Genomic DNA, 14,122 nt, shown 5'->3' on the forward strand with positions numbered 1-14,122 from the left:
GAACCGGGAATGCAATCCTGGTGGTGCTTTGGGTTATGGACAGCCTGAAATGGGGAGGCTCAGGCACAGCCTCCCTGCTCCAGGCAGCCAGGACAATGCTCCTCAGCATCTCCCTCCTGGAGCTGTCTGTGGGACAGGAAACGTGCCCAGGGCTCCCTCTGGTATCACTGCCACTGTTGGTAATGAAGGGATGGGACTGGTTTTGAGCTAAGAACAACTCACTGCTCAGATAAACATCATTCTCAGAGGCTGGGAGACTTTAAAGGAGTCAGTCACAGCTCAAGAGTAGTCACAAGTTCCTTGTTACAAGACAATATAGAACTTTCTAATCTGATGAACAGATGTTACAAGGGTTAGTTTGCTTTTCTAACTTATCATTTTTATTTAATTTTGCTGCACTGCAGATAATTTTGCCTAATGGGCTTCTGTCTCACATATGCTTCTATTATAACATCTCAACTCTATACAATTACACCCCTACACTATAAACCCTTCACCATCTTACCAATGCAGTTTCTCACTTACTTAAGGCATATTCTTACTTACAACTATAAAAACATAAGTTTATAGCTGTTCTGCGTATTGTGTTTTTACATCAATCCAAGCTTCTCCCAAGGCTAAAGGTCAAACCCTTCAGTGTCCCTGGAAGTTTCTGTTTTTCCAATTCCCACACTCTGGAATCCAAGAACTCAGCTGGTGCTGTGTGGAAAATCCCCCTGGCCTGGCTGCATTCTGCCCCTTGGGATGCTCAGCAGGAGCACAGGGAGCAGCAGCAATAACCTGCTCAGGAAACAGGGGGAAACAGGGATAAATTGCCTGGAAAGCTACAGAAAAGAGGGAATGATGTGCCATTTGTCTCTTTCTCCCTGTGGAAAGAATTGAGATAGAAGAGGAGGAAGGACAGCAGAGGAGGAGTCCGACCGTGCCGGGTTCGTCCAGGGTTGCTCCGGAGAGCAGCAGGTACTCATTGCTCAGGGTGGCATCTCTGATTCCAGCCTTTGCCAGCTCTGGGGATAACTGCATTTATCAGCTCTCCAAACACAACCAGACATGGGGAGTTTGCAGAGGAAACCTCCCAGGAAACACTGGGGATAGAAACAGCTCCAGCTGGGATAAATGGGGAAAATCAGTTTCTAAACCCGAGCAGAATGGCAGATGTGAGTGACAGCAGTGCCACAGAACACAGGGACACTCTCAGGGAGCAGCACAGGAGCTGTGGGCATAAAGCAGCATTTGAGCATGGGAGAAGCTCCTAAAATTCATCTGGATTAATGTTTTGTTGATTTATCATTTTGTTCTCTTTTTTTCTTTTTTGTCAGTGCTAATGGGCTAAGGAAAACCAGCCCTGGGTCTTCCTGGGATGAGCCAAAGGCAGCAGCAGCCTCTCCCTCCAGGTAGGAGCTCCAGCACGGCCAGGATGGGTGGGATTGAAGGTCAGAGACCTCTGTGGGCACCACTCTGGGAAAGGGGAGGATCCAAATCCATCTTCCCATGGAAACCTTTCCTGGATGCACACAGCTCTTGATAAAGGTTTTATGGCTGAAACCCATGGCAGGATCTGACAGTATCCTGATGGAAGGGCTCAAAACCCAAAAGGAAAAAACCCAAATGTGGAATCCTGGGCTGGTTTGGGTTGGAAAGACTTTAAAGCCCATCCAGTTCCACCCCTATGGGAAGGGACACCTTCCACTGTCCCAGGTTGCTCCAAGCCCCATCCAGCTGAACCCTTTCCTGCCAAACAGGTGTAAGGGAATAATTTTTAGCTGTTTTCCAAGGTTTTTGACTGAATCCATGCCTGGTGTATAAAAAAGGTGGAATAGTTCTCACTGCAATCAGCACTTTGTCTGCTGCCCTTGTCCTGGTGCTTTTACTGTAGAAAGTGGAAATTCCTGGCAAAATCTGTGCTTTTAATTTAAAATTGCTCTGGGAAGATGACTTTGCCAGTGAATGGATTGAGAAAAGTGATGATTCATTCCCATTTTCTTCTTTGCCATAAGGAACACTCCAGTGCAGGGTGGATTTGCTGCAGCTGGAGCTGGTTTGATCAGGAATGACAGTTTTGTCCTTTGTCCTCTCCTGCAGCCCCAAACCAGGCAGCAGGAGCCAAGCATCCCCATCCCTGAGTGACACTGTGGGGACAATCTCCACTTCTGCTGAAATCAGGTGGGTCTGGAGGCCCTGCAGGATCCCGAGGGCAGGGTGGGGAATTCAGCTCTGCCGGGGGGGATTCCCTGGAGACACAAAATCCTCCAGGACACGTCCACCTGTCCATCCATCCCACCTGTCCATCCATCCCACCTGTCCATCTGTCCATTCACCCATGTCCACCTGTCCATCCATGTCCACCTGTCCATCCATGTCCACCATGGCCACCTGTCCATCCATCCCACGTGTCCATCTGTCCATTCATCCATGTCCATCCATCTACAACACACCCAACACACTTGTCCGTCCATCCATCCATCCATCCATCCATCCATCCATCCATCCATCCATCTCTGTCCCACCTGTCCATCCATCCATGTCCACCTGTCCATCTTCCATGTCCATCCATCTCAAACACACCTCTCCATCCATCAATGTTCATCTTTCCCTGTCCATCCATCAATGTCCATCTTTCCATCCCACCTGTCCATCCATCCATGTGCACCTGTCCATCCATCCGTGTCCATGTGCCCATCCCACCTGTCCAGCTGTCCATCCCTCCATGTCCATGTGTTCATGGAGCTGCACAGACCAGCAAACACCACACAGGGAGTTCCAGGGAAGGGGCAGAAGCACCTGGGAGGAAACATCCCCAGATGGAAGCCAGGGCCTGCCTCAGTGTGAATGCTGGGAATTGGGATCCAGACCTGCAGCCCTTTCTCCAGCTCCTCCTCCCCCTCCCTCACGCTCCTGCTGTTTTCCCTGCAGGAATGGTGAGGACAGGCAGGCCCTGAGTGGGAAATTCTCCTTGGAAACGGCGTCCCAGGCTGGAGATGGGTAAGGACTGGGCGGGGGCTGCTCTGTGCTGCTGAGCTCTGTGCTGCTGGGGAGCAGCAGCTCCTGCTCCTGGTGTCCCCCAGCCCGGGCTGGGCTGCGCTCCCAGAGCAGCATCTGCTGGCAAAGCCGAGCCTGGCAGAGATCCCCTCCCTTCCCTCTCTGCTCTGGGATTCTCCCCTCCCTGCATTTCCCTTTATTTTGCTGCTCCCTTTGCCTCCAGCTGCCATTCCCTGGAATTGTCCCTCCTCCCAGGGCTGCGCTGGTCCTTGCTGCCTGCTGCTCTTGGGCCATGGTTCCATGATCCATGATCTGCAGTCAGACCCACTGATGCAGAGATTTAGCCCCAGGAATGCATCCCTGCCCATCCTGATGGAGAGATTTAACCCCACTTCATTCCCCAACCAAATATCAGCAGATTTCTCTAGGATGACACATTACAAATGCTGACAAGTCCCATTTTCACTGGAATTTTCCTTTTTTTTTTTTCCAGTGACAAAGCTCTGAAGGGAAAGCCTGAGAGGTTCCCATGGGATGAAGGGGCCCCCAAAGCCACCAGGGCTGCCACGAATGGAAGGTAGAGTCACTGTGGGATCCCTGACTTGGGCACTGCACAATCCATAAGCTGCTGTTCTGGAGCTCCCTGGAATCCTGGAATGGATCTTTACTGGTGGAAAAACAGATTCCACATGGGCTTTGTAGAACTGCTCTCTCCTCTAGGAAATCAGGGGAAAGCCACTGCAGAACATTCCTCAAGCTGTGTCTCTCTTTTCCAGTTTTGCTGAGCACACAGAAGCCAAGAATGGGTTTTACCCACCAGAGTAAGTGGAAAATTCCCTTTTTCTCCTTCATTTTAGAGCTGGGGGGTTGTTTCTCCTGCCCTGGGCCTGCCCTGTGGATGAGCTCTGGGAGCAGCCCCCAGAGGAGGGTGGGCCTGACCCAGCAGCTCAGAAGCCCTGGGCTCTTCCAGCTGCTTTCCTCACACGAGGGTGGATGTGGGGCTCAGCCCTTCAGGAAATTCCCAGGGCTGAGCAGGAGGGAGGGAAAGATGCTCCACTAGAGCCAGGAAAACCTGGCAGTGGATTCTACTTCTTGGTGTTCTCCTCTTGCTGAGGTTCCTGCTGGACCAACCCTCCCTCTTCTCCCTCAGGTCCAGCTCTGGCTCCTGGCACTCTCCTGGGGATGCTCCGGAGCTGCTCCGTCCCTCTGAGCCCTCCCAGGGGGACACCAGGTGTGACACAGGGCCTGGGAATGGCACCCTGTGCTTCCAGGGGCACCTGGGCTGGGAATGAGCAACTTGTCCAAGTTAGAACCCAAACTGGGCAACAAAGCAACTGGGAAAGGAAAATCCTGTGTGGGCAAATGGTGGGAGCAGCATCTTCCTGTTCACTGTGACACAACCTCTTCCCAGAGAAGCAGCCTGGGAATTCAGGGGGAATTTCCTCTGGAAAAGGTGGTCAGGCCTTGGCAGGGGCTGCCCAGGGAGGTCTGGAGCCCCCACCCCTGGAGGTGTCCAGGGAAGGACTGGAGGTGGCACTCAGTGCTCTGGGCTGGGGCACAGGTTGTACTCAATGATCCCAGAGGGGTTTTCCACCCCTGGGATGCTGGGAGCAGATCCAGCAGCTTTAGCACTGCCTTTAGTGCCTCCATGCCACAGGATTTTAGAGCCTTTGCTCCCCTGACATTGCCAGGGGTGCTTGGTCAGGGAGGAGTTGCTGCTGTTGGCAGCACTGATCTCCCTGGAGCTGCTTCCCTCCCTTGTCCATTATTTTAGGATTCATTTCCCTGTACTGGCCCCACAAAGGCATTGAGGTGAGCAGGTTTCAGTGCCAGGTTGGGGCTTGGAGCACCCTGGGATAGTGGAATGTGTCCCTGCCCATGGCAGGGGGTGGGACTGGGTGAGCTTCAAGGTCCTTCCAAGCCAAACCTTTCCATGATTCCTGGGTTCTGTGAAATGAATTCATCCCCCTGAGCTGAGGAGAGGAGGATCCCACGGCCTGGAGCTGCTGCTGGTGATGAAGGAATGTCCTCCCCAAAGTGACTCCTGTTGGGCTTTGTCGAGGTGCTCCATCCTGGGACAGGACAGGAAATTCCTGTACGGAGATATGTAGGAATTTAATCCCAGTAACCACCTCAGTTCCACCACCAGCCTCTCCTCCTCTTGGATAGGATTGAAAATGGGTTTTTCTAAGGGCAAATCAGTTCTCTGAGACAATACTTTCCTGTTTCCTGGGCTGATACAAAGTGCAGTGTTGCAGTTCCATACAAATCCCCTGGAAATTTTGGAAGCTCTAAATTCCTGGTTTTTTGCCAGGTCATCCTTGCAGCCTGATGTCTCTTTTCATCCCACTGAGAGAACCCCTGTGCACATTGAGAACACAGAATATTCCTTTAAAAGGTAAGAGTAGGGTGAGTTTAGTGGGTGTAGGAACAATCCTGAGCATTAAGGGAAACCTGAATGGGCAAGCACAGAAAGAGGCTCCTTGGCTCCTTCTCCTGCTTTTTTCCCAAGGATGGAAACAACTAAGGTTTAAATAAACCAAGAGCTTTGTGTTGTATCCCCCTCCATCTCCTTTGAGCACTCCAGATTTTTCCTCCTCCTGTGCTCTCACTGGGGGTCAGTCACTCCCTTTCAGTTCCCTGATAATGCAGGATGCTGCAGCAGCAGCTGGAGCACAGGGACACGGGCTGCCCTAGAGAAAACCCCAGTGCAGGTTGGCACAAAGCTGGCTGGGGGAGCAGAGCAGTGCCAGGAGCCAGGTGCCAGTCTTTAGGGATGTGATGGGGGCTGCTCTGGTTTCCAGCTCTGACCTGGGCTATGAGGAGAGGAGCAGCTCCACGAATCCTGAGGGTCCATCCCACCACCAGCCCTACTGGGATGAGACAAGGTGAGGACTGGGGGGACTGGGGTGTCTGGGGTTGGTGATCTGGGTATCTGGGGTTGGTGATTTGGGATGTCTGGGGTTGGTGATCTGGGGTGTTTGGGGTTGGTGATCTGGGGTGTTTGGAGTTGGTGACCCAGAATGTCTGGGGTTGGTGATCTGGCGTGTCTGGGGTTGGTGATTTGGGATGTTTGGGGTTGGTGATCTGGGATGTCTGGGTTGGTGATTCGGGATGTCTGGGGTTGTTGATCCAGGATGTCTAGCCTTGGTGATCTGGGATGTTTGGGGTTGGTGATCTGGGGTATCTAGCCGTGGTGATATGGAATGTTTGGAACAGCTCTGGCCAAACTGGCTCCTGCTCCTCTCCAGGGAATGGGTTTCTGCCCATCCCAGCATGGGTTTTCCCATCCCTGGATGTCTGGTTTAGGTTTCTGGACTCAGTCAGCCTCACTGAGAGGGCCCAAGGAGCTCCTGGCCATGAGAGCCCCCCAGAGCCCCCCAGGCTGAAGGATCCCACTGAGCCCAGCAGGGTTGGGTAAGGAATGGGATATTCCCCCTGCCTTCTGTGGGATGAGGGATCATTCCTTGGGCATCTCCCCCCTGCTGATAAATACCCTCCCAGGTTCTCCTTTTCATAGAGCAATGGAATTGTTAAGGTTGGAAAAGACCTCTCAGATCAAGTCCAAGCATCAGCCAGCACCATCACCACGTTCAGCACTAACCCATGGCCTCCATGACACACCCACACATTTCCTGAACGTTTCCAGGAAATGACAACCCTTTCCATGAAGAAATGGAAATGACAACCCTTTCCATCAAGAAATTTTCCCCAATATCCAACCTAAACCTCCTCTAGTGCAACTTGGGGCCTGCTGGTGCCTGATTCTAGTGCTGCTTCTATTGGATGAACCTTTTACCACGGTTTTATAACAAAACTTGGGAGAAAACATCATCCTTAGCTGGAGCCATCAAACCCTGTCCAGCTGGACAGCCAGGAGTGCCTTCCTAGACTTTAAATTTGGGAGCAGAGGTTGTTTAGGGAGAGACAATAAGCAATAAAATTTGGCATTGAGCTCCATAGTAATGCTGGGTCTGGTTTTGAACTTCCCCAGTCAGGGCTGGGTGTCCACATGGGAGGAATTTATGGACTGATTTCCTTTCTTTTGCCCATATTTTCCACCTAAACTGGAAGAACTGAGGCTCTTGGTTAAACTGGGCTCCCTCCCAGGTGTGTCAGTGAGAACACCTGGAGTCAGAGGGTGAGCAGAGTGTTCTTCTCCCCAGGTCTGAGCTGTGCTCCCAGGACACTGCTGGGAGCAGGGACAGGGACCTGGCACTGTCATCCTGTGTGCAGAGTGAGGAGAGCACTGCAAGAAGGCAAGAGTGATAATGGGACTGCCTGTCCTGGTGGGAGGAATTTGCTGCAGGGGGCTCTGGAGGAGGCACTAAAGGTGCTGTGGTTGAGGTCCTTCCTTTCAGCCCTGCTTCTTAAGAGGTCTGGATTTTCCATCTGTTTTTTTTTTTTTTTCACATCACTTTGGGTTATTTGAGGGCTTGGGTTAGTGCTGGATGGTTGGATTTGATGATCTTAGAGGGCTTTTCCAACCTAAACAATTCTGTGATTCCATGATTCTATCTGGCACATTTCCATACAGGGATATTGCAGTTTTCATTTTTCCCTTGAGGCAGGAGATTCTCCAGGGGCTGCATCTCCATCCCACAGGAATTCTGTGCTCAGGGTGCTTCCATAGCCCATAAAGGTCTCATGTCTTGGCAGGTCCAGCTCTGTTCCTGGAGGAAGCAGCATCCCAGCTGCAGAGATTCCACATGCAAACGAGTCTGAGCCCCGCAGGGACAGGTACAGAGCCAGGGCACCAGGACATCCCTCACACACCTCCAACTCTCCTTCCTGGCCTGCCCAAGGCATCCAAATGCTCATTTCCTGGCCTGGGCAATTCAAGAACCAATGCAGGCTCTGTGCTACCTTTCCCTGTGGAAGGAGCACAGCCCTGCAGGGACCTCCCACAGGAATTATTGCAGTTCAGCATCAGAAGGACCTGCAGCTGCTGCAGAGGGCCCAGAGGAGGCCACAGAGCCCCTCTGGAGCCGGGCTGGGAGAGCTGGGGGTGCTCTCCTGGACAGGAGCAGCTCCAGGGAGAGCTCAGAGCCCTGCCCGGGCCTGAAGGGGCTCCAGGAGAGCTGAGGAGGGACTGGGGACAAGGATGGAGGGACAGGACACAGGGAATGGCTCCCAGTGCCAGAGGGCAGGGATGGATGGGATGTTGGGAATTGGGAATTGTTCCCTGGCAGGGTGGGCAGGCCCTGGCACAGGGTGCTCACTCTGGATCCCTGGATCCCAAGGCCAGGCTGGGCACTGGGACACCCTGGGACAGTGGGAGGTGTCCCTGCCATGGCAGGGGTGGCACTGGGTGGGATTTAATGTCCCTTTTAACCCAAACCATTCTGGAATCCCCTGATCCTGTGGTTCTGTTAACACCATGGTGCCCCATTTCTCCCTGTTCCCTTAGGAAGTGGCAGGATCCACCCTCAGCACACCCTGAACACCCGTGGGAGCTGCTCAGGGCAAAGACACCCCTTGGCTTTATGGTCAAACTGGTTTTCATTCTCCAGCAGGTCAGAATTCAGCTCTCAGGAGGGTGTTGGCAGTGCCCACGAGCCCCAGCCCCCCGTGCCCCTGTTCCAGGAGCGCCAGTCCTTTGGGGGCTCTGTGCCCAGCCACAGGATCCCAGGCTATGTGGACAGCCAGGTGTTCAGCACCAGGAGGTGAGGAGTTGGGTTTGGGGATGAAGGATGCAGAGACTGGGAAAGCTGCTGGCATGGGACACTTGCCACTGTCCCAGGCTGCTCCAGGCCCCATCCAGCCTGGCCTTGGGCACTTCCAGGGATGGGGCAGCCACAGCTTCTCCAGACAATCCATTTGGGAATGCTTTGGCTTTGCTCAGGTGTTGGGATTGGAGCCTGCTGTCCCTGTGGAGCACAGACCTGGCACAGGGGCAGAGCATGGGGGAGTGCATGATGGAACCATGGAGTTCTCGTGGCTGGGAAAGGCCTCTGTGATCATCAGCTGTGTCCCATGGTCACCACCAAGCCACAGCCTCAAGTGCCACATGCACACATTTTCTGGCACTTTGAGGGATGGGGATTGCACACTGTGCCAGGGCTTGGCAGTGCCAGAAGCAGGCAGTGAGTGTGAGCCCAGTGTGGGGACCCAGAGATTCCCACTGCCGTGTGCTCAGGGCTTTGTGTCCCCCAGCAGGCCCGGCCCAGATCCCAAAGGGAATGTTTATGGGAGCAGCAGCCCCAGGAGCAGCTGGTATGACAGTGCCAGGGGGCTCGGGGACCTCAGCCCCCCTGCAGGACGGTGAGTGCGGGGCTGGGATCCCTTCCCCAGCCAGGGACCTCCCCCTGCCACTCCCCTCAGTGTCCCTTTGTCCTCAGTGTCCCTGTGTCCCGATCCATTTGCTCATTCCCTGGCTGTCAGCAGGTGTGGGGTGTGCCCTGGGAGGGGTCAGTGCCCAGCAGGGAGATTCCAGCCCAGATCCCACCCTGTGTGAGGATCCCTCAGGTGCCCAAACTGAGCTTGAGACTGTTGCACTTCCTCTCCCCAGCCATGACTCCTTTCCCAGAGATCCCACCATGTCCATGTCCCAGAGAAGCCACAGGGTGCCGTTCTACATGGACAGCTTAAACTCTAACAGCTCCAGGTAAATGGGGAGTCACGAGGGCTCCGAGGGAAATTCCCCAGGAATTTATGAGATAGGAGCCAGCAGGCACAGCCAAGAGCTGAGAGAGGGAGGATTGGTTTCCAGGGAGTGGATGTATGATCAGACCAGCTCTTAAACCATTCCTAGCTAAAGCTGCCTAGCAGAGTGTCTGGGATACATCCAGAAAAATCCCTGGAGATTTTTCACTGTGTGGGAGGCCAGAAGAGAGGGACAGGAGAATGGGGAGCTGGTTCCTGGCCAGGAGCTGGCCTTTGCTACAGGAAAACAGAGATCACAGCAAAGAGAGAGGGCCGCTGTCCCCAGAATGTCAATGATTAAATGCCAGAACTGCTCCCATACAAGGCTGTTGGAAGGGGCAGGGGGTATCCAGTATGGAATTCCATCATCCTGAGCCCCTCCTGGCAGTCCCTCCTGGCAGTGCCAGCCCACCCATGTGCTGTCAGGTGCTCCATGCAGCCCCCAGTGCAAGGCTGGGGGATCTGTCACAAGGAGGGGTTGTGGGGGTGAAGGGGAGGCACAAGATCCTTGGATCATTCCAGTCTCATTGCTGAGGGGATGGGCAGAGCTGTTTTCCACAGTTTTGTTGCATTCTTCCTTCAAATTACTGAGCTGGGGACAGTTCCATTGGTCTTGGGAATGTTCCCATCTCCTGCAGTCCCTCCTGTGTCCTGTCCCCCCTGGCTGCTCCCAGTCAGGCTCCACTCACTCAGCCCATCCTCATTGGAAGATCTCATGGCATCCTCTGCCTCATGGCCCTACAAGTGAGACATCCCCAAATCTCTTCTCCAGGACAGGATCTTGTCCTGTGGCAGATGTAGAAGGAGAAAGGGGTTGGTTTGGTCCATGACAAGGTCTGGCCAAGGGCTGTGCTGTCCATCTGCCCTCCCAGCAGTGGCAGCCACTCTCCTGGTGGCCAGTTTGGATCCTGCCATGGCTCACAGACTTTTCCCTCTCTCCACAGGCTCCTCTCCAGCTCCAGTGAGAGGCTCTGCAGCTCCCACCACAGCTCTGGGTACCAGCCTGACTCCAGCTCTGCCGGGTAAAGAACCGAGGGGGGCACAATCCCCTCACTGCAGGGTGGGGCCATCCTGCCTGGGAGGAATTGCAGCGTTGGCACCTGGCTGGTGCCACCCACTGTGCCCAGCAGGGTCAGGGCAGTGATTGTCCCCCTGCTGGGCACTGCTGGGGTCCCACATGGAATCCAGGGCACAAGGCAGACCCTGAGGGGCTGGAGCATATCCAGGAGCTGGGAAGGGGCTGGAGCCCCAGGAGTGTCTGAGGGAGCTGGGAAGGGGCTGAGCCTGGAGCAAAGGAGGCTCAGGGGGCCCTTGTGGCTCTGCACAGCTCCTGACAGGAGGGGACAGCCAGAGGGGTCAGGCTCTGTTCCCAGGGAACAAGGACAGGAGCAGAGGGAACGGCCCCAGGCTGGGCCAGGGGAAGTTGAGGTTGGTGGTGGAAGTGTCCAGAAAATGTGGGGATGTGACACTTGGGAACATGGTTTGGTGGTGACCATGATGTTTTGTATTTGATGATCTTAAAGGTCTTTCTCAACATTAATGATTCCATGATTCCATGACATAGAAAGAGCCCATGTGCAGTTTAAGGAAAAAAAAGAGATTTCTTTCCTTAGCCATGACAGGTCTTAGTGTAAGAAGGGAGGATTAATCCCAGCTTTTAGGCAGCAGTGGAAATGCACCATGGAAAAAGGCTGATTAATTCTTGTCAGGGCTGCAGGCGGAGGGTGGGGGGCACAGGGCTCCCCTCGGCCTGCACAGAGCTGCATCAGGGTGGGACATGGAACTCTGGAGCTGGGATGGGAAAAAGGCAGGAACATACAAGGGAGATAAAAATATCCCCAACAAGCAGCAGCAGTTTACACTGGCTGGAAACACCGGGGATATTGCAGAGGCAGAGCAGCCCCGGGGAGCAGCGCTGTGCCACAGGGCTCGGCGGTACCCGGGAGCTCTCCCGTGCCCATTGTGCCCATTGTGTGCCTAATCCTGACGGGAGCTGCGAGAGACATCCCTCAAACCCATAACTGGATGAAAGGGTTACATTATCCATCCCATTCTTCCCAATTAACTCGATTTGTTTTGGTGGGGTAATTAGAGGAGTTGGTATTTAGCAACAATGCTCGATGTGCAGGATTTATTGCAGAACAACAGCGTCCCGCTCGCTGCGAGCCTCCCCGCACGCGTTCCGTGTCCGGGGCGCACAGCCGAGCCCCAGCCGCGCTGTTCTCATGCAAATGCCTCCCGTCTTCCCAGGAGAGGGATCCTCTTTGTCAAGGAGTACGTGAACACCGGCGGCTTTGCAGCCTCGCCGCGCCACGGCAGGTAGGGAACGCTGGGGACAGCTGGGGACAGTCACTGCCCGGTGTCACTGCCCGGTGTGACTGCCATGTGTCACTGCCCGGTGTCACTGCCCGGTGTCACACCCATGTGTCACTGCCCGGTGTCACTGCCCGGTGTCACTGCCCGGTGTCACTGCCATGTGTCACTGCCCGGTGTCACACCCATGTGTCACTGCCCGGTGTCACTGCCGGGTGTCACTGCCCGGTGTCACACCCAGGTGTCACTGCCATGTGTCACTGCCCGGTGTCACTGCCCGGTGTCACTGCCCGGTGTGACTGCCAGGTGTGACTGCCATGTGTCACTGCCGGGTGTCACTGCCAGGTGTCACTGCCAGGTGTGACTGCCCGGTGTCACTGCCCGGTGTCACTGCCATGTATCACACCCAGGTGTCACTGCCGGGTGTCACTGCCGGGTGTCACTGCCAGGTGTCACTGCCAGGTGTCACTGCCGGGTGTCACTGCCCGGTGTGACTGCCATGTGTCACTGCCATGTGTCACACCCAGGTGTCACAGCCGTGTGTCACACCGTTGTGCAGAGCACTGACTTTGCTGCCCCGCACATCCCACCGGAGGGAGCAGCTGGAGCTGACCAGCCCGGGGGTTGCTCCGAGGGGAGGTTCTGCTCTGGGGGTCCTGCCCTCTCCTCCCGCTGTGCTGGTGACAGCAGGACCCATGTCCCACTGCTCCCAGGGGACAGGCCAGCTCCTCCTGGGGTGGCTTGGTCTCTGAGGTGGGTGAAAACACCACACTGCAGCTTTGGCACTGGGAGGCTTCACCGTGCACCTGTAAACAATGACTGGAAGGCATGAGGAGAATGTGGAAGCTGAGGGCTCTCACTAGTAAAACTTCCATTATATGAGTTTTAAAAAGTTAAATTGTACCATTTTCAAGCTTAAGTCTTCAGTACTTTGAGCTATGCTCAAGTGAAGCTGCTCCAGAGTGGCCCCAGGTGACAAGAGCAGGGTTTGGCCCCATGCACATCCCTCACAGGGATGTGGCACCAATTCACACCAGTTTGAGGCTCCCTGCAGGCATTTTCCTCCCTCAGCGCTCTGCTGGCATCCCTGGGGGAGCTGATTACACTCCCCACACCTCTCCAGCCTGTCCCAGAGCTCAGCAAAGCTGCTGGCAGCAGCCACAGACAAGCCAAAGATCCAGGAAACTCAGGCAGGGAGGGAAGGGAACGCTCAGCTGGGTGAGGGAGGGGTGAAACCAGGGATGTGCTCTGTGCCTTTTCCTGCACAATAGTGCAGGATTTGGAGTTTTAGCAGTGGAAAGCTGCTATTTGTAGGGGCCAGATGCAAACATGAGGGCCTTTGTGAGGCCAGGGGAATTTTGTCCTCTCTGGGAAGGCACTTGGAGGACCTTCTCCCCAGGGAACAGGCAGCCAGGATATTCCAAGTCATTGGATTATGATTCTATCCAAAATTCTCTTCCCACATATCACTGCCAAGGCTGATCTTTCCCTCCTTCCTTCCCCAGTGGCAGCCTTGTGGATCTGAGTGACCTGGAGAGAAGCAGCTACAGCCACCACAGTTACCTGTCCAGTGCTCCCCTGCACAGGTAGGACAGGGTGGGGCTGCCCTGGGCAGGTTCATCAAATTCTCCATCAGAAATGATTGCAAGGTTTGCTTTTTGAGGCCACTGGGGTGTTTTTGTGGAACAGCAACACAGTAAATGGAAATACAGTGACATGGACACCAAGGCCACCAAGGTGACAGAGGGATGGAGCACCTCTCCTGTGAGGAAAGGCTGAGAGAATTGGGGTTGTGCAGCCTGGAGCTGAGAGGCTTTGTGGTAACCTAACTGTGGCCTTCCAGTGCCTGAAGGGAGCCTGCAAGAAAAATGGAAAGGGATTATTTCCAAGGGCCTGGAGGGACAGGACTGTTGCTGGGCTTGCAAGGGCTCCTCAGGGGTGAAGAGATAGACGAGAATCTTGACTCCATGATCAGAAGGCTGGATTTATTATTTCAAGATATATATTACATTAAGACTACACTAAAAGGAATAGAGAGAAAAGTTCAGAAGCTTGCTATGCTAAGAATAGAAAAAGAATAATCAACAAAGGAGCTCTCTCTGATTCTGTCCCAGAGAGCTTGGCCCCTGATTGGCCCTTAATTGTAAGCATGCAACATGGGCCAATCACAGGTGCACCTGTTGCA

The 14,122-nt window shown here is 54.3% G+C and overlaps 1 protein-coding gene across 6 annotated transcripts in view; it reads left to right on the forward strand.

Annotated features, from left to right (window-relative positions):
• Positions 1-14,122, forward strand: part of ZNF185 (zinc finger protein 185 with LIM domain) — a 30,710-nt gene that overhangs the window by 13,014 nt on the left and 3,574 nt on the right. Inside the window, exons 11-28 of one of the 6 annotated variants that reach the window (XM_059483255.1) lie at positions 877-960; positions 1,320-1,394; positions 2,083-2,163; positions 2,914-2,982; positions 3,473-3,556; positions 3,756-3,800; positions 4,130-4,210; positions 5,294-5,377; positions 5,784-5,867; positions 6,289-6,396; positions 7,146-7,238; positions 7,639-7,719; positions 8,493-8,645; positions 9,136-9,243; positions 9,491-9,586; positions 10,569-10,646; positions 11,875-11,943; positions 13,443-13,523. In XM_059483255.1, the coding sequence (XP_059339238.1) occupies positions 877-960; positions 1,320-1,394; positions 2,083-2,163; positions 2,914-2,982; positions 3,473-3,556; positions 3,756-3,800; positions 4,130-4,210; positions 5,294-5,377; positions 5,784-5,867; positions 6,289-6,396; positions 7,146-7,238; positions 7,639-7,719; positions 8,493-8,645; positions 9,136-9,243; positions 9,491-9,586; positions 10,569-10,646; positions 11,875-11,943; positions 13,443-13,523 (1,554 nt within the window). The remainder of the gene's footprint in view (positions 1-876; positions 961-1,319; positions 1,395-2,082; positions 2,164-2,913; positions 2,983-3,472; positions 3,557-3,755; positions 3,801-4,129; positions 4,211-5,293; positions 5,378-5,783; positions 5,868-6,288; positions 6,397-7,145; positions 7,239-7,638; positions 7,720-8,492; positions 8,646-9,135; positions 9,244-9,490; positions 9,587-10,568; positions 10,647-11,874; positions 11,944-13,442; positions 13,524-14,122) is intronic. The other 5 variants (XM_059483256.1, XM_059483257.1, XM_059483258.1 and 2 more) reach the window with 5 other exon arrangements.

Source organism: Ammospiza nelsoni, chromosome 15, assembly GCF_027579445.1.
Source record: "Ammospiza nelsoni isolate bAmmNel1 chromosome 15, bAmmNel1.pri, whole genome shotgun sequence".
In the NCBI taxonomy this organism is placed as follows: Eukaryota; Metazoa; Chordata; class Aves; order Passeriformes; family Passerellidae; genus Ammospiza; species Ammospiza nelsoni.